The 21,755-nt window shown below is 38.0% G+C and overlaps 1 protein-coding gene across 15 annotated transcripts in view; it reads right to left on the bottom strand.

Moving 5' to 3' along the window:
• CCDC88A (coiled-coil domain containing 88A) overlaps positions 1-20,399 on the bottom strand; it is a 79,939-nt gene extending 59,540 nt beyond the window's left edge. For 6 of the 15 annotated variants that reach the window (XM_037405223.1, XM_037405218.1, XM_037405220.1 and 3 more), the window contains exons 1-3: positions 19,311-19,874; positions 19,096-19,196; positions 554-662 (exon numbers count right to left, since the gene is read on the bottom strand). In XM_037405223.1, coding sequence (XP_037261120.1) covers positions 554-662; positions 19,096-19,196; positions 19,311-19,373 — 273 coding nt within the window. In that variant the 5' untranslated portion in view covers positions 19,374-19,874. Of the gene's footprint in view, positions 1-553; positions 663-19,095; positions 19,197-19,310; positions 19,875-20,241 lie in introns of those variants that run through there. The other 9 variants (XM_037405228.1, XM_037405229.1, XM_037405227.1 and 6 more) reach the window with 4 other exon arrangements.
• Between the last annotated feature and the right edge of the window lie 1,356 nt (positions 20,400-21,755).

The raw sequence follows: 21,755 nt of genomic DNA on the forward strand, positions 1-21,755 counted from the left end.
TCCAGGTTCTGCTTCTAGAAGGCATAGTAACCAGCTCCTACCTATCACACAAAACACACAAAAATTCAATGGCTATTTTATAGCTCTAAATTAAGTCATCACGGTATTTACTATGAATTCCCATTTGATTATTTTCACCTCACTGATTTTTTTCCTACTGAAAATCAAATTAATTCTAAAACCAGTAAAATTAATCACATTCTTTTTACAAAGACTCCATTGATAAGACTAAATGCACATGTAATAATTTCTCATAGGCACAAAAGTTGCTTCAATTCAGAAAATACCAACCAATACCACTTAATATACTATACGAGCAACTGAACATGTAGAATATCTATTACATAAACAGATCATTGCTCACATACAAGTGTTTCCAGATTACTATTATAGCTATAAATAGTGTGATAAAAAATTTGACCAGATTCATAAACAACCATCCATACAAGTATCTCAAAATATTAATCTCATTTTTGTTACACTTAAAGGCATAATTATAAAAGAATACTTAGAAATAATTCTAGGCAAAACAATACAAGAAAGAATTACTGACCTGATAGTAAGTTTTAATTTGTTTCACCAAAATAGACAAATTTTGAATCCTTAATGATGCATCGTTGTTCACTTTTTTGTTTATCCTCTGATTAGCAGACTTTGGATTACTGGGGGGAAAAAAAAAAAAGAATTAAACATTCTGAACATTAATCTTTAAAGTTCTCTATATAAAAAAAACTGCACAGTTAATATGTTAGTGTAACAACTTCTTGTCTTGGCTACCATGCCTTTTTTTTCCCTCCAGAAGTAAATAAGGAGTTGTGGAAGTAACTACCAAAGGCAGAAATAAATACCTGGAAACATCTGTCCCTGATACAGCTAGTCAGACCAGCACCCTTTTTGGCTATTAACGCAGTATGTAACTGGAAGCACCCATCACAATTACCGGAGAATGAATGGAAGTAGAAAGTTTTTGTGGTTCTGCACTTCTCCACAACCAGCCTCATCCCTGACGGAATACAGAAGGCACAACGCAGCTGTAACGTAAATATTCCAGCACATACTGCAGACATAAGGAATCATTCTCACTGATGCAGACAATTACGAATAACAGAACTCAGTCTGGCTACATTAACAAATGTCTGCATACTGAAAAACTACACAATGTTGTTTTGCTACCATGAAGCACAAAAATAGAATGTAAGTTCTAACTTTTAGAAGAATGAGGAATATGAAATACATCGTGCTAACACACACTATATTATTTTAAATTTATTTACAGATGACTGAAATCTGTCAACAAAGAGATTATTAATTGGAGTTTGTCATGTACTTTCACATTCTACCAGATTTTTCTCTGGTTTATCTTGGCTTCAGAAAAGAAATCAATCCCTTTTTCCTTTACAAAATAGAAAGGATCTGAGGAAATGGAGATGAGTTGCCCTTTTTCAATACCTCATAACATACCAAGTTATTAACCACACACAAAACAGTGTGACAACCATTCATAGTGATTTTTCAAGAAAAACAATGCAGATTCAGTGCAACTCCCCCACAACACCCTGTAAAAAGCTTAGAGAATTCACAAGGGACAGCCCATGTGAAATTCCTTAACTTTTACAAAGATACTTGATCCAGTTGCACAATGCAACTTTTGATATTTAATGATACTATTGTATTAATGATATTATTGTCAGATAAACATGCAGCTGGCTGGAATACTGCACTCACACAAGAAACTACCAAATTTTCACTGTCGAATTGTAGGTTCCTGCAAGGGTGTGTGTCTGCTGGGTCTGGTTTTATTCAACATTGTCATTAATGATGTAGACAATCAAATACAAAACACACTCACCAGAACTGCTCTTTCCAAAACTTGGGGGGGGAGGGAGCCCCCAAAAACATAAAAACAACCCTCAAAAAAACCCCTTCAAAGACCACTATAGCAATTGAGAACGATCCTGATAAAGTCCAAAAGTGGTGTGACAGCAGTTCAATAACAACTCGTACAGACCAAGGATTATACCTGGGAATCAAAGGCATAAAGAGGAGTAACTTGCTGTAACACAAAAACGACCTGAATCTTGCAGTGGGTACAACCAAATACCAAGGGAAAAGAAATGCCATTGCCAAAAACCCGCTAGTTCATCATTTTTCATACAAGTGTTGTCTAAAAGAGAGGTAGTTACTCTACACATGGTACAGATGATGCTTCGGTTACTAAAAAGTCACACCTTCAGGGAAGGTCTTGTATTTGTACTTTTTCCACAGGTGAATCCCCTGGGTTCTAAGCAGCATGCAAAGGCTCACCACAGGCCCTCCCTCAACTACGTGGGCATACCGTATTGCCAGGTGGTGTACAGGTACACCTGCCCCTGGAGAATGGGAAGTGCCTGTCGAAAAGCACATCCATCACAGAGTGTACACCTGCAGAGTTCCTTAGAAGGACGATGAATGGAGCAGGTTACAGGTCAGCATGAACTGCCCTGGCAGGACACCGAGGACCTGCAACCCAAAAGCCACATGCTACTGATGCACATAAACTGAAGGCTGTGTAGAGGACACAGAAAAAGAATATGCATCTTAGAGAACAAATATATATAGTTTCTTTTGACAAAATATGTAAGTAGTCTATAAGATCATCAATATAAATATGATTCATACATTTCTACACAGATACTCGATTCAGCTGTAACGCATAAGTGTGAAGAACCAATACCTCAAAATGAACTCTTTCCTCTACTCCACTGAACACAGCAGTATCGTGACTTATTTTAACGCAATTTATCACTTCGATACGTAGTTTCACATATTCTTTGTATAAGTGTCACTGTAGACAATACTTACAACTTTTTCATTTAAGTTATCTAAACAAACTTTTATTTGCCTTTTACAGCTTGCTTTGGGTTTAGCACATTAGAATTTTTAAAACATGTATTTATGTCTTTTCTTCAGTTTATTGCTATCAGATTTTCCTGGCTTGTAAGCATGAATAGAAATAACATAAAAAACCACTACTGCGAAAGAAAGTCAGATCATATATAAAACACACTTCCAACACAATCATTTTTTGAAAGAAAAGCAGCAAGCATAGCATCTTTTTTCTCATATATATGAAAGTAAATCCAGGAAAATTAGGACATGGATTCTTACACAGGAAATTGCCTCATTCCTAAATGCTCATCACCACGTTCCTAAAAATATTATTGACAACTGAAGTATATTTTAGGATATATTAACCAAACTGCATGACTAAAATGTCACCTTGGATTTATCAATTCAGCCAACCTACAGTTGCAAAAGAAACTAAATGGGCTAAAAATTATCGTACTTCGCAGATGGGCAGAACTGAACTCCTTTCCAAACTGAATTCATTCACATTTCTTAAAATTCAGAAGCGAAAATCCAGGATAAATCCTGCTGACCTGATGGCATACAGAGATCAGCTGAAGTCTCCTATTTCTACATTCATATCTCCAAAAGGCTGATTTGGGCTCTTAATCTTCATCTTTAATCTTAATGACTATCGGATTATCTCAAGGCTTTTTCATCATCTTCAGCAGCGTTTCTATGGCCATACATTTCAGATGACTCTCCCTTTAGAGCACTCAAAACAGTGGACACTAGTTTCCTGGATATTGTAACAGCTCTTATTTTAGTATCAACACAAAAATTAGTGTGCAACCACAAGAATTCAAAACAGCAATGTCAGAAAAGTTCAGGTGTTACACTTTCTCATTTCAAAAGCTGTACTAGAAAATTTAGACAGATCTCCTAAGAACAAAAACTTTAACATTTGCATAGCACTGAATTTTTGCAATGGCTTGTAAACATAAATCGTTACACACTTTTAAGATAAATTGTTTCTATCCCAATACTACAAATAGGAAATGAACACAGAAACAAATTCCTGAACAACAGCAGAAACAATCAGTGCCGAAGATATCTGTGTGGAGGAGGAAAAAGAAAAGAAGGTGAGGGCAGTGAGAACCCAAGATTTCTTAGGGGACAAATTCTTAGTTCCCCACCTCTGTCACCACTGCCATCTTCATGTTTTGCAGAACAATATTTCACTATGGGGACTTGCACACACCAAAGACACATCACATGAGCACTGTGTTTTATTTGATGATATGAAAATAAAATTTTAAAGTCAGAAGTTATAACATTTGGGCAAGATCAGGAACTCTAAGGTGTCATTATACTTGTACCTGGACTTTGCTCCTGAATACCATCATTTCAAATGATGCACTAAAAGGTACTAATGGAATCTGAACACTTTAGTGGACATTTGGCAACAGTGCTACAGCAAGTGATTCTTATGTTTCATCTTCTCCATCTTAATCCTTAGAAATCCAACAGAAATCAACTCTACCAAATAATGCATTAACAAAGATAACCAGAAATTTGGTGGTATTAGTCTTGTGTCAAAGTTAATGTCGATACATATTAAAGGTACTTTTAATCTTTCAACTACTGTTGAAAATAAAGTAACTTAGTAACTTTATTTCCACCAATCACTCCACATATCCTCCCCCCTGCCTTTTTTTTTTTCCCCCCTTTTGTTATGTAGTGTGTATCTTCATCTATCAAAACCAACTCAATGGCTAACACACATTCTTTGTATTTAACAGACATTTCAGTTTTGTTTTGTTTTGTTTTTTTATTATAAAAGTTAAACAGTTTTGGGTCAAAATGATTCATTCTTATATCTTAAAACGGAAAGCATTCAAGTGTTTGGAGATTTTTTTTTTTCTTTGGCATTAATTGCAGGAAACTATTTACGAAACTGCAAATTTTGCCGAGAAAACTTGGGCCACAGATGTGCTCTGGAATGGTATCTTTACCACTTGAAAAAAACTCACAGTTCAGTTATACAATACTCTGCTAGTACAGAGTCAAAAATTACAATCAGAACATCAGCCCCAGGACAATGTGGTGCAGAGCAGATTTCTTTTAATAACTTTAAATTTTTCCAAAGATTATGGTGACAGGTCCAACAGAAACCCAAAACTCAAAATTCCCTTAATAGTTTTCAGTTTAACCACTTCCTTTTGAAGACCAATAAAGTTCTGTTACTTAAATATCACTACTAAACTCTACCAATCATTTTTAATGTAATTGAACATGTACCCTAAGTAACTCATCAGAACTAGTATTTCTTTGATTTTGTCGCTTTCTTGTAAAGATTGTCGTAGTGGCTCGTTATTCTTCAAACACAGGAGGTAAGTTGCCTTTGAGACTCTCAATCAGTACATGCTTGCAATGACTAGGATGACTTTGACTTAGAAAAAAAATTTTCTAACTCTTCCCAAAGTGAAAATCTGCTCTCAATACCTTCCAGTGAAAACCAGCCTTTAGCTCTGTACACGGTAATTTAAATCTTTCTAACCACGTGATGTCACTGAATGATTATATTTAATATATTATATTTAATAAACACCAAATATTAATAGGCTACCTACTAGAATGACCCACATGTAGAAGCGTAAACGTTTAAAATCGAGACCACTGAAGAATCCTTCAGTGTTTGTATTTATCAATGTTCCCTAACCTTCAGTCATTGATTTCTAGCTTTCAGATTATGTTTGAACTGTCAGTTTTGGATTGCAATGTACATTGAATAGCCAAGAACAGGCCTGACAGATCACTTCTCACACCATGTGCTGTTACCAAAAGGACTGTGATTAGGTCCTTCAGCAGGACATTATTTTAAAGATAAACTCACCTTCATTCCCAATACTGATAACCAGGCCTCATTCTCTCAAAGCCTCCAACTTTAAAGCTCAGTAGTCTCCTTAATCCACAAAACACCATTTTAAATAATCTTCATTTAGTCAATGTGGTCCATCTCAAGTATTGATGTCTTAATTCGTTCCTCTCAAAGAGGAAATAACATAGCATGACGTTAGCTACACATTTTCTATCACAGGTTGTTTGTATAATTGTATTTTGTCAGACTGGTCCAAGCCAGGAATAAACATAGTAATTTTCTTACCAAGCATTTGAAATAACTGTATTTCATTAGTTTTTCTCATTAAAGTCCAAATATTTTTCACACAAAGATAAAATTCTAAACATAAATTGCCAAAATCTGTATTGCTTTCAAGAGCACGCATCTTTAAGTTAAATTAGTTGCCAGAAAATATAAAGTATTAGAGATTTTAATAAATTACCTGTATCCCTATGTTGAATTGTTTAATTTTTACGATCAAGAAAATTTTGGTAATAATTACATTTTTATTAATACTAAAAAAATCTGCTTATTAGAATACACTTGGTCCAATACCACTGAAATAAACTAGTACATGGTGTTGGGAATAGAAAAAGATGCAAATGAAATAATTTTGAAAATAAATCTGTTCTAAAATAGACCACTGTAGAAGACAACTTTAGAAAACAGGTTTTTTTAAAAAACATAGGATTCTAGTGGCTACTGTGCTAGTTACACTATAAACATTTTTAAGGCAATGCATGCTCTGAACTCTGAATTGCTCCTTTTATTAGGTGGACACTGAAGTGCTTCAGTGGCAAATAGCCTAGCAAAATAGGGCAAATCTGTCTAGAAGTCAATAGGAAGCAGAGCAGTAAAAGATACCCTTAAGCAATTTTACATTTAAGAGCAACCTACTTATGACAAGATACATTAATTTCAATAGCAATAAAAACAGATGAGAGCATCTATCCCAATAATGCATTAGTTTAAAAGTACTGATTACAGAGAACTTCAGTGATTTTGAAATACTATCAGTGTCATTAATTACAGATTGAGACCTCATATAATCAGGGATTATGTGTCTTTAATTTTTCATTGACCAAAATCTATCAGAAATGGGAATGTGATAGCTTAATGGCTTCATGCTTAAATCTATGCAGACTGCAAACCAGTTGTGTCCTCTCTTGCCATCTGTTCCTTGATGGTACTTAATCATTAAGTCTAGTATTACAACAGACCCTAATTTTAAATATATCGTTGTTTGAATGTATTTGTTAAGTACAGCGAAATGCTGAAACAAACACTCTGGGAAAAAAAAATCTGCACAAGTGTACATCTCAAAGGGTAATAAATATCAACTGTAACTGTGATTTAGCGTACAGTAGCACAGTATTCATTTTTACACATAAACATTGCTTGCCTAATAAAGTTATATTTTTTGTGAAGTCCCTTTCATTGGAATACTGAGGCTCACTCTTGCTCTCTGCCAGATATTTCAATAATTACTGATACCAGAATTTTTTGATAATTTCTAATATTCAAGCAGCATTTCCATTATTTACTGTAAGCAAGAAAATCATCACATACAAAATGTATTTCACAAAGAAATTTGATACAGCAATGTCCTTCTACTGTGAATGTTAAAATATAACCAAGGCCTTCACTGGAAAGTAGTTGATACTCTGTAATTTGCTTTAAACACCTGTAGAGACACCAGACAAAGCAGTACCTTAAGGCAACAAAGTTACCAGAAGCACCTCTGCATACGGGGCAAAAGAAGCAATTTGATCAGTTTTAAAATCATCAATCACAGTCAAAGGGTCAGTCTGCAGGAGTTACAGTATCAAAAAATGGCACAGGTTCTGAAGTACAATATTGTCAGTGTGATCTGAACCTTGTGATCACGCACGTTCTAGAAACACTAGTACAAGACGGCATACATCAAACTCCTCCTGCATCTATCAATCAGTATGATCAATTTCTGCTGCCAAAGAGTATTTCCATACTAAACCTATCAAAAAGATAAAGAAAAAATAAACTGCACTCCTTTTCTATACCTTTGGCATATGTTCATCAGGATTTCTGTGTTGATAGAAATGGATTTAAATGGATGACTTCCCTAAAGAATAATTCACAACACAAACTATCCACTGTTGAAGGGTACAGAGAACTAAATCATTACATTTTTATCTGAAAAACAGATGTCAATAGAATCCTTCCACCTCTTGAAAAACATCATGCAAGACATGCAAGCCCTGAGGCTGCAATGATTGACAATACTGAACGATGTGATGGCCCAGTGGTATTACACAATGCATGCATGACTATTATAACTGCAGAGCCCCAGTTTGACTTGCTGAAGATACAAGGGACGTACGTTCTAGATTTGCTCAAGTGTTCACTTTTGAATCCTACTTAGCCATTGTATCTTTGTGTGCTTACACAGGATCCGGTAAAAGGATGCTCTAATCTTAACTTGCAATAAGCAAGTGGTGTGATTTATACTAACCACCCTTCTCTAACTTTTTAGCAGGCATTTATGACAATCTACCCCTTACTTGTAGAACACCTGTATTTCTACCCCTGGGACAATACTGTTTGAGCAGCGATCACTGCACAGTTAAGATGGTCATGTAGTTCTGCAGACATCTACTCAAACATCTAAAGGTATCATTACAAATGCCAAGATATCCTTTACCACAAAATAAGGTGCGTATTAGCATCTCAATTAAGGACATTTTGCTAACTCTGCACTGACTGACTATATGTACCCAAAGTTCAACAGTTGTATTGAAGGTTTTTTGCCTCATGCCACTGAGTTTTATGAAGTAGGCCTACCCAAAAGCCTTTTGGCCCTTGCACAAAACCCTGCTTCCTAGGATTATGTCCAACACCACGAACTGTTAGGAGGCTGAAGTCCTATATCTACTTTAAAAAAAAAAAAAACCACAACCAAGCAGCCTACAACACATTGACTGGCTGGTGAGGAATCACAGGGAACACTGCCAAGAACATATGAGTAGATACAGAGCATACGCAGCTTTCCCACTCCCTGTCTTAGCTCTGCAGCATCTGACCAGGCTGAACTACTCACAGGGCAGCTGCACAATGCCTAAGCTCTCTTGTTGGCGCTCACTGCAGAGGAGTTGCCTAATTACTCATGGTTGAAGTGAGCTAGAATAGCAGTATCTGAAACAGTGCCACAAGCCCTTACACCGAGGAACCTTGTCTCTCCCTTCTCCATCAATATGGACCTGCTGCACCTCATGACCTCAGAGCTGCTCTGACCAACAACCGCTCTGCTGGTTGGTCTTACTGTTAGTGATTACGATTACTATTTGCACGAAGAGACATCCCCTCACATCTGTACGCTCGCAGGTTTACACATCAATGTGCACACAGTCAGACAAAATCATAGTAGATTCAAGTGGTGTGGTGACTGATCTGTAGTTTCTCCCTCCCAGGGTTTTAAAGAAAGCAGAATCCAGAACAGCCCAGATTTAGTGGATGTGCTTTCTCTTTTCCTTAACATTGATAAGGAAAAGCAAAATGTAGGAGAAAATAAGACATGAAATAAAATAGGTCAATAGTCATTTACTCAGAACACACTTGCTTCACTGAATTAACATAACCCCCAAAATCCGTAACTTCTAAACACAGAAAGCAACAGCTGTCTTTATCATCAGATAGTATGAGACAACTTTACTACTATTGCTTCAACTTGACTCAGATGTATACTTTTTACATAATACCTTTTAGTGTGATGGGAAAAGTAAGTTTTCTGCCAAAGATTGAAAATAGGGAATCACTTACTACACCAAGGAACCTGGGTGAGTGTCCTGCAACAATCAATGAGAATGTGGAGTAGCCTCTGCTCCACAGCCAGCAAAAGGTATGCTGGCAACCGCCACATTAAAAAGTTTCACTGATTGAAAGGAAAATCTGTAAGTTTCAGAGTGTCACAGAACACTTAGCACTATCACACAAAATAAACACTCCTGAGTATTAAATAACTCAGAATTCCTAGAAGAAGCGACTTTAGAAACAAAACTTTTTTTGAGCAAACAGATGAGAACCAGAAAGCCTGACAAACACTCTTTACTACTTCAGCAAACCTAAGTATCTTAAAAGGGTCATCTTGTTGGGGGTTTTTTGGTTGTTTTTTTTTTTGGGGGGGGGGGGAGTGTGGGGTGTGGGGGGTGTGGTCATTGCTAAAGGCCTAGTATCAACTATTGTCTGAAAAGGTAGAATTAGACTGTAGTACTTGCACTACACTACTTTCCATATTAAAACAAAAAGGCAGCAAGAGGACAGAGTCCACAAAGGACAAGCAAGAAAGGAGATGGATATTCCACAGAAAGTTTGGCTTTCTACTTTAAGCATTATGTGTTTTTTTCCCTTTTGGGGTGAGGGGGTTTTACTTCTGAAATGAGTTCAAATGTTAAGATCTATTCAGTCCAACACTAATTAACAGAGTGACTGAAAACTATCTGACTTTGTGATTAACACCTCAATGTAACTGACCATTAAAACACTGCAAACATTCACACCCACAATAATCCTGTGACAACAGTAAGATTAGCTTCACATAAGTAAGCACGTTCAGATTTGGATCACAAGGTGCAGCGTGACTTGATACCAGAGGGCAATAAAGTGAGAAAATGTTTTTACCATCTACCTTGGAAAGAACATTCTGCAGACATACAGGTAAGTAGTTTGGAAGAAACATCAGAAACAGTTATACAAGAAACAGAATAGAGCCAGCAAGTTGTCATCACAGATAGGAAGCAGCGAGCAGCACAGAAGGAAAGCAAACAAGCACTTATTGCCCTCAGCAAATGACATTTGCGGAGCTAACACACTTACCAAGATATGTAAAATATATTAATGTAAGGGAAAGTAATGTAAGCAGGATTTAAAAGCAACACACATTTATAAAGTCTTCTTCATTTAAGCTTAAAAATAACCTCTTAAAAGATTATTGTTTGTATATACAAGTTTTTCTCTTCTACTCTAACCAACTTCCAACACAACAGCATGGGCTTTGCTTTATTTGATAATCACAGCACTACCTTATAGTAGAACTTGGAAAGATGTTCATTCATTTTATCCTTTACTCTGAACTCTGCTGAAGCTATAAATTCTCAAAAATAATTAGTTAGTTCTTTGAATTCAAAATTGCCTGACCATAGGTAAACATCGCACCCAGTAGTCAAAAATGCATGAAATACTGATGTGAGATCAGTCTAATGAGATGACATCAAAGCTACCTGACTATTGCACTTTTAGTGACTAAAAAGATCTTAAGTTGTAAAAACAGTGCCACATAGATTTCCGTTACATACTTTAGGTTAGAACATTATGACTCTAGAATTTCCCTTTCTTACCAAGCACAATAAACCTTCTCTAAGTAAATCAATAAAATATACATCTTCATCTTTTTCCTTACAAATTTTTAGACCACCAAGTGACAGATCTGAGCCCTTTGTATAGATTATTACCAAGAATGAGACAAATTCAAATACAATGGATAGAAGGGGATTGCCAAAGCCAGTAAGTTGCATTTCTTGTAAAAATTTTATCTATGTGAACAGCTTCACTGCTTCAGCACACTAGCTGAAATGTGTTATACATTGTGCATGTGCATCAATTCATGTGCAAGCTCCTACTGAATTAGATACAAATAGAACAGTACATGAAGGACCTTACCCCTATTAACTACCAAAGCTACAAGGTAAACATACATATAAGGGCCCGTAAAAGTGCAATTTTTCATCTTAAAACATAAATATTAATATTCTTGCTAAGATGCAAACAAGCACTTTGTAAGTATGACACCTGTCTACATTCTATCATACATCAACTAGTATCTGTATTTTGTTTCTGTCTGGCATACACAATGCCCTGAATATATAGCAAGTATATTCCCAAAATACCAGGAAGTGACACCAGACTTTTTTTTGCTCAAGGGCTTAATTAAGAAAAACAGGTATCACACAAACAATAAAGACCAAATATTTCCCTGCAGTTTAAAATAAGATTAATTTCTGTAATAAACCTAAGTGGACTCTATCTCCTATCAGTATAGAAAAGGAAACAATTTTCAAGTATATCTAAACATGCAACATGAAGTTTCAATCAACAGCCAGGAATATGATACAAGCTGCTTATGAGTTCATCACTTACTATTTCCCAATCCAAAAATACAACACAAGATAATTTTTGCATTTTCCTCAGAGTAAGCTAATGGGAAAACGTACCAACAGAGTTTGGGTCCAGCAGTAGCCTTGCTTTGATTCAGTGCCTTAACATCAGTTAGTCTGATGAAAGAAAGTGGGGGCATTTTTTAAATACTGCTTAAAAACAACTGTCTCAGAGGCCCTGCCTCTTTGGAGCATAAATACAGGGCTCTCTAAAACAAAGCAAACAAACAAACAGAGACTCCCACACAGTTATTACCAAATAATCTCTGACCACTGAGGTCATGTGCTCTAACAAAGCAACATTTTGAAAAAAAGTCTTGATCCCTGAATAATTACTACAAAGGAAAAAAGTCGCACAGTGTAAAAGGCAAGGAAGGGAACAAATTGGTATTTGGTTTACAGAAAAAGGAGGAGGAACCAAAAATAAGAATAACATATGAAAGAACACAAAGCTAAAAAGCCCCTTCTTCACAGAACAAACAAATGAGGAAAATCTAGAAGCTTCACAAAGTTAGCATAGAATTAAGATGCGCCTGATTTAGCAACCAGTTTGTCAGTTAACTAGCTTAGTTTTTAAAAGAAAAACCAGAGCACAGCAATACTTTGCAAAGGTTTGTGGTATAGAGATCCCCAAACTAGCCATATGACCTGAAGAAATATAGCCTTGCCAGCGAAAGATGCGAGCTGATCAGCTTAGGTAAGGTATTCGTAGCTGACTTAAAACTGGAATTTACTGCTGCTATGCTACCAAGAAATATGGCAACATTGTAGGGTAGCTTAAGGTGTCTCAGCCACCTGAGCAAACTGACCTTTCTGGTATAAAAATCAGAGCAAAACAAGTTGTGTATTGCCTTTCCTTACAACACAGGGAGACAGAACGCTGGCCACACAGAAACAGAGGCAGGTAAAGAGCAAAGCCAGCCCTGCAAACAGAAATACTACAGGCAGCCATAACCGGAACTGCAAAGCTCACCCAGCCTCAACTCTGGGTGCTGCTAAGGTCAAACGATGCTTAGATGAGCCAGCCACTCAGCCATCACCCCGAATGGCTAAAGCTCGCAGCACAGCTGCTAGCATGAAGCTGGGAGATGTCTTCCTCTTGCTCAAAGTCACACTCATAGCATTCCCCACATGGTCCTGTGATTTCAGCTAAAGCCACCTCTGCCCTATGTAACAGCAGCTCTGTTCAGCAGTGCTGCACTGTGCTCTGTGGCTGTATCTGCTCTGTTACCTCACACAAGCATCTCTGCCCTGCAGTCTTCAATGTAGTATAAACGTGTCTTTATATATAAAACAGCCTTTACTGAGCTATGTCTTAGGAGACAGCTTGCCAGCACACTCATAACTTAATTTTCTTGACAATGAAACATACAAAATATATGCCTAGAAAGCTACGAGTAAGTTTATTTAGTTTTTTCATAGAGTGCTTTGAAACAGCACATAGAATGTGAGTGAAATGCAAAATACTCTGAAAATAAAAATATAATGCCATAGTGAAAATACATTGTTTCCTTGACAGAGTATTTTCAATGCTGGAACAAGTTACTTTGATACTAGATCTTCCAACTAAGGTTGTTATTTATGGAAGAGGTGGATACACTCAATAAAGCACCTTTGTATGTATTAAGAAATGTTTTTTAACACAAACTTTTATTCCCTGGCCCCAGCTGCTAGCCTAAACTAAGGATGGCCTAAGCAGTATGCCACCAAAAGAAATAAGGAGACAAAGACAGCTATGCAAGATAGCACCAGAAGAAGAAAACAAAGAAGTGGATGTATACATGCAAAGGAAGATTAGGTTCTTTACTTCCTAATCTTCAACATGCTGTAAGAAACAAGAATGAACCACAGAATAGTGGGCTGCATGGAAATAAATCACAGCAGACAGGATGAAGGAGAATGGGCATCACCTGTGGAAAAGGGGAAAAAAGTATAAAAAACGTAGTAAAATGGAGACATAAGCAAATATCAAACACTGTAAGCGTTCCACATTGACCCACACTCTTTTTCCCTTTAGCTGTCAAAAAGCCAAGCATCTCAGAAGTATCAGCCAACATCCACTTCATCTGCCCAATATAAGTCTCCCTGCATGCAGATATTCAAGTCCAAAATTAATCATCATTACACTATAAGAACTATCTTTTCCTTTTTTGTAATCAAAAGGTTCCAATACCAAGAATCTTGACCACAGTGCACACTGTGCTGAACCAATTTATTAACAAATTTGTTTCTTAATTAAAAAAAAAAAAGTGTTTTAAGTTCAGCTTTCCTTAAGAAAAGTTTAGGCCATACTGCTGCAGAACCACCCTTAAGAAGAACAACTCTCACAAACGACTAGAGTGACATCTACCTCACATCTGTGGAGGCCTTTCAGAGCACGTCTGAAAACTGTAAATCAAATCCATTTGCTTCATGAAAGTGAGAAAGGTGCAGAATTTTTTCTGGGATACGTGCTTGTATTTTTACTGCCAAACCCACCAATTTAATTTACCCCAAAACTTTTTTCCATTTCCCTGCCCCGACAGAACCTGGCTAAAGCTGCCTCTTGCTATTTGGTCTTCTTCACCAGAAAGAGTTAATTGGAGTGCATGTTCCTGCACTCTTTCACAGAGCCAGGCAGCTGGCTCAAGCACTAGAGATGGAGTCCAGTTTTCAGGAAAAGATATAGGCCAGAAGTATGGGCTGGCAAGCTCAACTGTTTGGAAAAAAGCGAACTAAAGACTAGGAGCTCAGAATAGGAGTCAGTGAAGCAGTCTACACATTCTAGGCACACACCACTAGAGCAGTGGAAGGAAACAGTCAGCTGCTACACCTGGAAAATTCTATGGGCATGAAAGGACTGCATGTGGATCCAGTCAGTGAAAAACAGTGGGAGAACAGCAAATGGGAGAAAAACAGGAGCATAATAAAATATTTCATCCTTTGAAGTAATTTTCAGCATGTCTGGATACAGCAGTGGATAGTATTGAGTAATATATTCAATGAAGACAAACGTTATGAATGGAAGACTGTGATGAAAGTGGACAGGTTCTCCAGACAGTGGATTAAATGAACTCAGTTTCAGAGTTTGGTTCTATATATTACATATTCTGCGTACAGTATTGTCCAATAGTTCCTTTAAAACTGACCAATTTCCACAAATACATAGTGTAGTAAAATAAAACTATTAAAACTGTAATATGGTTTTGAGTGTTTGTTACTTGACCAAATATTAATGGTGGTGCTAAATGTAATGAAAGTCCCCGTCTTGCAAGTACTTGCAGTTGTCTATTTTTGTTCAAAGAACCCAGTAAGACTCTTGTTAGTTTGGGAACCACAGTTTGTACTATGAGACAAACTTCTTACACAATCCTACTGGAATTCAATTAACAAGTATCAGAGAACAAAACCTATTAGAAATGAAAATTAAACACACTCAGAAAATGAGTGTGTTTGTAAGAATACCTTCATCTTTTGGGATCAAAAGAAGGGTATATAAACACTACAGTGCTAAAACAACAACAAAAAAAAAATAAAATGAGGTGTTGTTAGGTTCTAGAAAAATACATCTAGGACAGCTAAGAATCATCTTACTGTAATTGCACCATTTGTTTTAGTAGCATACACATTTTACTCAAGCACATGAGCACTTCATAACGTCAGAAGTATTATGATATAGAGGTATATTAAAGGTATGAAGTATTCTTGGTATGTTCCTTCACGTCCCTGCCACAGCAGAACACCACTGCAGTGGATCTCTTGCTTTCTGATTTATTTCCAAGAAGCATGACCCCTTTTTGTATCAAAGAACACACAGATAAAGGCTCAGATTTAGAAAGACAGATGGGTTTCTATCCAGAAGTATCAGATACTGACTGATCCCAGCAGAAGGTAGGTAATCAAATACTTTTGAAGAACTGGACCTAAATTTAAAGGGGAAATGAGATAAATTCTCTCAAGTTAGGGGCTGATATTGAAACACAGGAATTCTCCACATGTAAAAATAAAACAGAATTTAAAAAAAAATATTAAATTGGTGTGTAACATGTCTAGCAAAGGAAGAGCTCTTCAGATGTATTTGGATACCAAACGGAATCTGTGTATTTTCCCATGTACTAAAACGTTCAAAAAATCAAAAGCAAAAGACATACAAGAATATAATGAATTATTCTTTCTCATATATGAGGTACTAATAAATTCAATGCTGATAAAACCTGACCACCTCCACACCATTATCCTGCAACTATTCCAATGCTGACATCTATTTCCTGTATCTGAATCATGACAATCATTGAAAATAACTTCGGTGCAGACAAGCACAAGGCGGGAGAAATGCTGTACTAACAAACTCTTACTTGCAGCTGAAGGTAGGCAGAATTAACTCTTTTTAAACTGAACAAAAAGCTTTCTCTAAGTAACAATGTCACTTTTTTTGATAGCATAACTGTTTACAAACCTTTCTCTAAGTAACAACACCACTTTTTCTGATTGTGTAACTGTTTACAAACCATGCTCAACACTTTTATGGTCACAGAATTTGTTTTTCAACATTCGGCAAAAATAATGTAAGTATTAAAAGTATGTATAAAGCAGCACCACAGCACCTCTAACAGCCTCTACTTGTTCAATCCTTTAAGGCCCTTTAAAGCATCTGCAATGGCTTTCCAACCATAGGAACCAACCTACACCACAACCACATGACAAAGCCCTTAGTTGACAGGTATACACTAGCTGTATTCTCACACCAAAACACGAACAACCTGAAGTATCTCAAAACTAGTCTAAATAGTAAGCACCATATAACACAACTCATGTAAAAAAAACACTCATGTAAAAAACCCCAATTTCTAGTGGTGCTTTCCACATATTTCTACAAACGGCACTCCTGGTGACTTCTGCAAGCACATTTCTCTATAGCTTCAAGCTCCTAACCACAGACCTCTAGTTCTCATGTGAAGTACGTAATTGAGAGCTTTTAAAAAAACAAAACAACCCTCAACATTCTGAAGAAAAACATTTTCCTTTTGAAGTCACATGATACAAATTTTTCTGCCACATTTCCTCAACATATGGTAGTAAAGACTGAAAGAAAAAAAAAAGGAAATGGAAAATACTGCAAGTTATATTGATAATTGGTCAGATCTGCGCCTCTTAAATGTTTTTGCAAATGAGGACACATTCAATGGTGGATATTCAAAGTGAATAGGACTAGAAGTTAACACAGGCTTCCACAGTGACTACACTACAGATAGAATTAGTCTGCAAAACATGAAAAAATGTTTCCCCCCTTTCAATCCTGGCAAATAACCCAAAACAAACTAAACATCCCCAAAGAAAGAATACAGTTCTGGAAACTTCAATTCTAAGTAGTAGTCAATCATAATACACTTCAGTCACCCCAAAAAATTTTAAATAAAATACACCTTCCAGTATAGTTACATATTTCTAAAATCAGTTTTATTTGTACACCAGTTTATTTACACACAAACTACCTTAAACTAGAGGTGTAATTGTTCTGACTACTATTTATTTGAAACTTGTATCTCTCATGTGGGTTGTTTTGTGGGGTTTTTTTTATACATACACACACAACTCCTAAGCAAACTACAGTAATCATGATATAGGGTCAAAAATGCACAAAGCCAAAACCAAATTCAACACACAGTGCCTTAAGCATGGGAATGATCCCTCTTGGCAGCTTTCCATTTTACATATATGTATCCCACATATGTATCAGATATCAACTTATACTCTTAGTATTGAAAAAAAATACTGATAAAGTTTAATTTCAAGATTATATTCTTTGAAATCACCTTGTTTCAGTTCCAGTACTAAATGTGCCTTCCAGCTGTCAAACATTTTCACCAAGCGGAAGCTCTATGTGTTAAATGCATAGTCGTAATTGACAAGCTACTTAATTTGTGTAGTCCAAAAAAGTAAAAATTGCAAAATAAAAATAGTATGCTTCAGTGAATGTATCACTTGAAATTCTTATGAAAATATGCCAGAAATACACTCAAGATTTTTTTCAAAAATTTCAATTTCACCAGGTTTTCCATGTTTCTCAGTATTACAGAAGTGAATACTTGACATTTTAGTTGCACAATAGTAGGTGACAAAGAAAATACTGGTTTCAAAAGCATGTGAATTCAAACTTAAACATGGTAACATGCAGATCTTTTCACACAGATTAGTTATACAAGCTGAATCCCAACAGCAAAAGCTTTTAAAGTCCTAAAGATGAGTAAAACTATAAACAGAGTAAAAGGTTGCCCATCACTGAGCAGTGTTCCTGCTCAGTCATCACTGAGCTGCCAACACAAGCTGCTCGTGCACTGATGTATCCATCCAGACATACATAAGCCTACATTTTTTCATACCTATACAAAAGATATGTCTCTGTAAAGACCTAAAATGTTTAAAAAAAAAGTATGGATACTTTTTTCCACTAGTAACACCTTTATGATTCTATCACTAGACACTTGACAGAGGTGCTACTCTCTAGCATTACAGTAGCAGGCAACATTCCAGTCAAAACTGTGATTAACAGAAAGTAGTTATAAAGAACTTTTTCTAACCATCAGTTTCCAATAAACAATTTATAAAACCATGTAAAAATGTTTCTTCTGCAGTTCATACCCAGAAAACATTCTATACTCACAATTAAAGCATTAGCTTTACTGCACAACTGCTATCTACTCTAATTTGGAACTGTGAAAAGTGAAAAGGAAGGAGTTAAAGAATGGTCCATTTGCTCAGTAAACAACATTATGTGACTAGCATACGATCCTTAAGTTATGTGTCACATGAACTAAGATATGTATTAGAATCTTATTAGCCAAGCAAATTTATTCAGAATTTTGTTTATGAGCGTGACTTACAGTAGAATGAACCTTTATGCTTCTCAGTGGAAATCTGGGAAACTATTTACAGTCATCCAATTTTCCAGTAAGTTCTACATATCATGATTCAGCCAGTATTACACTGTACATCCTGCAAATACATCACTTGGACATTAAACTGTAAAGAGTATCTGCTATGCTTTGAAGTCTCCTCTTAACTGACCACATGACTCCTTCAAGTATAAAAGAAATCAATTTAAGGTCAATGTAGGGGGGAAAAGTTTTCATAAGAAAGCAAAACATACACAAGAAACAAGATGACAGTGAAAAAATAAAGCCAAGGCACAATTTGCAGACTTACATTTGCAGCATGACTTCGTTCAGAAACACGCCATCCACTAGCGCCACATATTCTTCCAGGTTGGTCCCATTTCCTCCAGCTAACGGTCCAAACGTCTTAACCTAAAACATAATCATCACCACCGTGACACTAACGCCACCTTACTCTCTGCCGCAAGGCATTTATCTTCAAACAATGAGCAAATGAATAGTGTGTGAGGAAAAATGAATGCTTACCCAGGTGACAAGAGGGCTAGACATGAACTGCTCCAAAAGGGGTGTGAATATTTCGTTCTCCATTTTACAAAAAAATTAACATCAATGTAGCTCCTCTGATGCAAAAAATATGAAAGTCCTTCACTGTAGCAACTCTCTGAAATGCTCCAAGGATTTAGCTGAAGTAAGCGAACCCCATTTTCACCAAGCAATGCAACAGCAACAACAAAAAAGTCAGTGCACTGGCAACTGGGATTTGTCTTCCTCTTTCAAGAAAAAATGCATCTGAAAGTCCATCTACACGTATTTCAGCCTTTCCATTGATGTCTCTCCCTTCCTACATACCGAACGGGTAGAAGGAAGGAAGGGAAGAAAAGAGGGAGGCTGCCTAGCTACTGGGATTCTGCATCAGACAAAAAAAGAAAGGAAGGAAAAATCTGCTTCAGCAGCGGCAGCACCTCAGAAAGGAAGGAGAAATTCCAGTAAAACTCTGCAAGCTCATCCTGCCCCTTCCTCACAAAAAAAGAAATCCAGGCGAGGGCAGGCAAAGAGGAGCAGGGACCCCCACCCCCACTCACAGCAAAGCCCCCCCGGCTGCTACTGCACACAAGAGAATCCCGCTGCCCCCCACCCACCCCCGCAATGGCACAGGCAGCCCACAGAGAGGGAACCAGCCCCCAGCAGGGATGAGAGGCTATTTTAAATCAGTTCCCTTTTTTAACCCCTTCCCTTTTCCACTAAACTACGGCGCAAGACAGCGACAGGACCGGCACGCGCCGCCTCGCCTCACAACCTCGCCCTTCCCCCCCACCACCCGCCCCCCGTCCTCTCCCCTCGCCCCCCGGGTCCCCGCCGCCCCCAGAGCCCCCCAGCCCTGACGCCCAGCTCCAGCTGTTCGCCTGCCGCCCTGCCGCCCGCCACAGGCTCCCGCGGCACCAGCTCCGCTGCCCACCCCTTCTCCCAAATAACGGCCACCTCGCCTCAGCCAGGCCGGCCGTGCCGCATCACTCGCCCCCTCTTCCCTCCTACACCGACGGGCGGTTCCAGCGTATGGATCCCTCCGCTCCGGTCTGCGTGCGGCAGCCGGTTATCCCTCCGCCAGCCCGGGTCCCGCCGCCCTCAACCGCCGCTCGGGGATGGCGGCGCAATTAGAAAGAGGCGGGGCCGGCGGGAACCGCTGCAGGACTCGTTCACGGGCGCTGCGGCGACGGCGGCGCGCGAGCCCAACGGCCGCGCCGCGTGAGGCGGGAGGGCGGGAGCCGGCGGGCCTCTGCCCCGCAGCGCCGTGAGGAGAAGTGGCGGGGTCCGGCGTGCGTAGGTCTGCCCTCGCCCCGGGGCGCGGGAAGGGAGGTGGATGCTCTTCGATTCCCCCTGTGAGGGAAAAAAGGTGCCGGTGAGGAAGAAAGGGGGGGGGGGGGGGAAGGGGAGTCGCTGACGCCCTTGAAGAGAAAAATGAGGGTTTATGGCCCGATCCGCCCCCCAGCCACACACTCCCGCCAGCCGGGGAGGGAGGACAGGTTTTCTCCTGAGGTGAAATCCAGACACACCACGTTAACGCAAAATCCAGCTTTCTGGAGAGGTTTAGCGGGGGCAGAGGAGCACAGGGAGGGGGGCGACCTGGTTACAGAAAAGCAAATGATGACAAGCAATTTGCTTGCCTAAGCTATTGTCCTTAAGCTATCTCCTGCCACTTGGGTTTCAAATCTCCAGTGCTGCATCAACATACGGGACCGTATCTGCTTAATAGATCATGTAGTTTATTGACAAAGCATTTTGCAAAAATCTCAAGCTAAGTCCAGCTTCTCTCCTATGTAGTATAAATTACATTGCAGCAGAATTTTTCCAAATACCTTTAGTTTTACACACCCAGTAAAAAAAAAAAAAAGACACCACAAAACAGTGCAGTAAAAGTGACTGAAATTAAGTCCTTTTGAAAAGACATCATAGTAACAGCTAAACAGATTAGGGTTTTTAACCCAAAACTGGATAGTGTTTGTCCTAATGGTCCAAGATTAGGAAAAAATTCCAGTCCTAAGCTTTTCCCCATATGTGAAACTGAATAAAATGTCCATGTAAAAGATGTTAAAAAAATTATAGACCTTGAAATATTAGTATGTAATTTGTATTCCAGGGATTTATTTTTTAAAAACAAAGTTGTATAGTTAAAAGTGACTTTGTTTTGATTCTCACAATTATACATTTTCAGCAAAAATCAAGTCATTCCCTTCCAAGACAGGTCTTTAGAGTGAACTGGTAGTCCTCCTGTGAAACAAAAGAAATAAGGAAGGGAAAATCTGCAGTCTTGGATCTGAATAAGAATCTGGTGATCCAGTGGGTGAAATAACTGCCAATAAACTACTAGTCCTTAAAGGCAACTACAAAAGCATTTTTGTAAAAGCCTGACTAACCAACCGCTAAACTCCCTGTTTCTGGCAACAGTATATAATTGCAATTGTGCATGCAGTA

The sequence above is a fragment of the Falco rusticolus genome, chromosome 12 (genome assembly GCF_015220075.1).
Source record: "Falco rusticolus isolate bFalRus1 chromosome 12, bFalRus1.pri, whole genome shotgun sequence".
NCBI classification, from domain to species: Eukaryota; Metazoa; Chordata; class Aves; order Falconiformes; family Falconidae; genus Falco; species Falco rusticolus.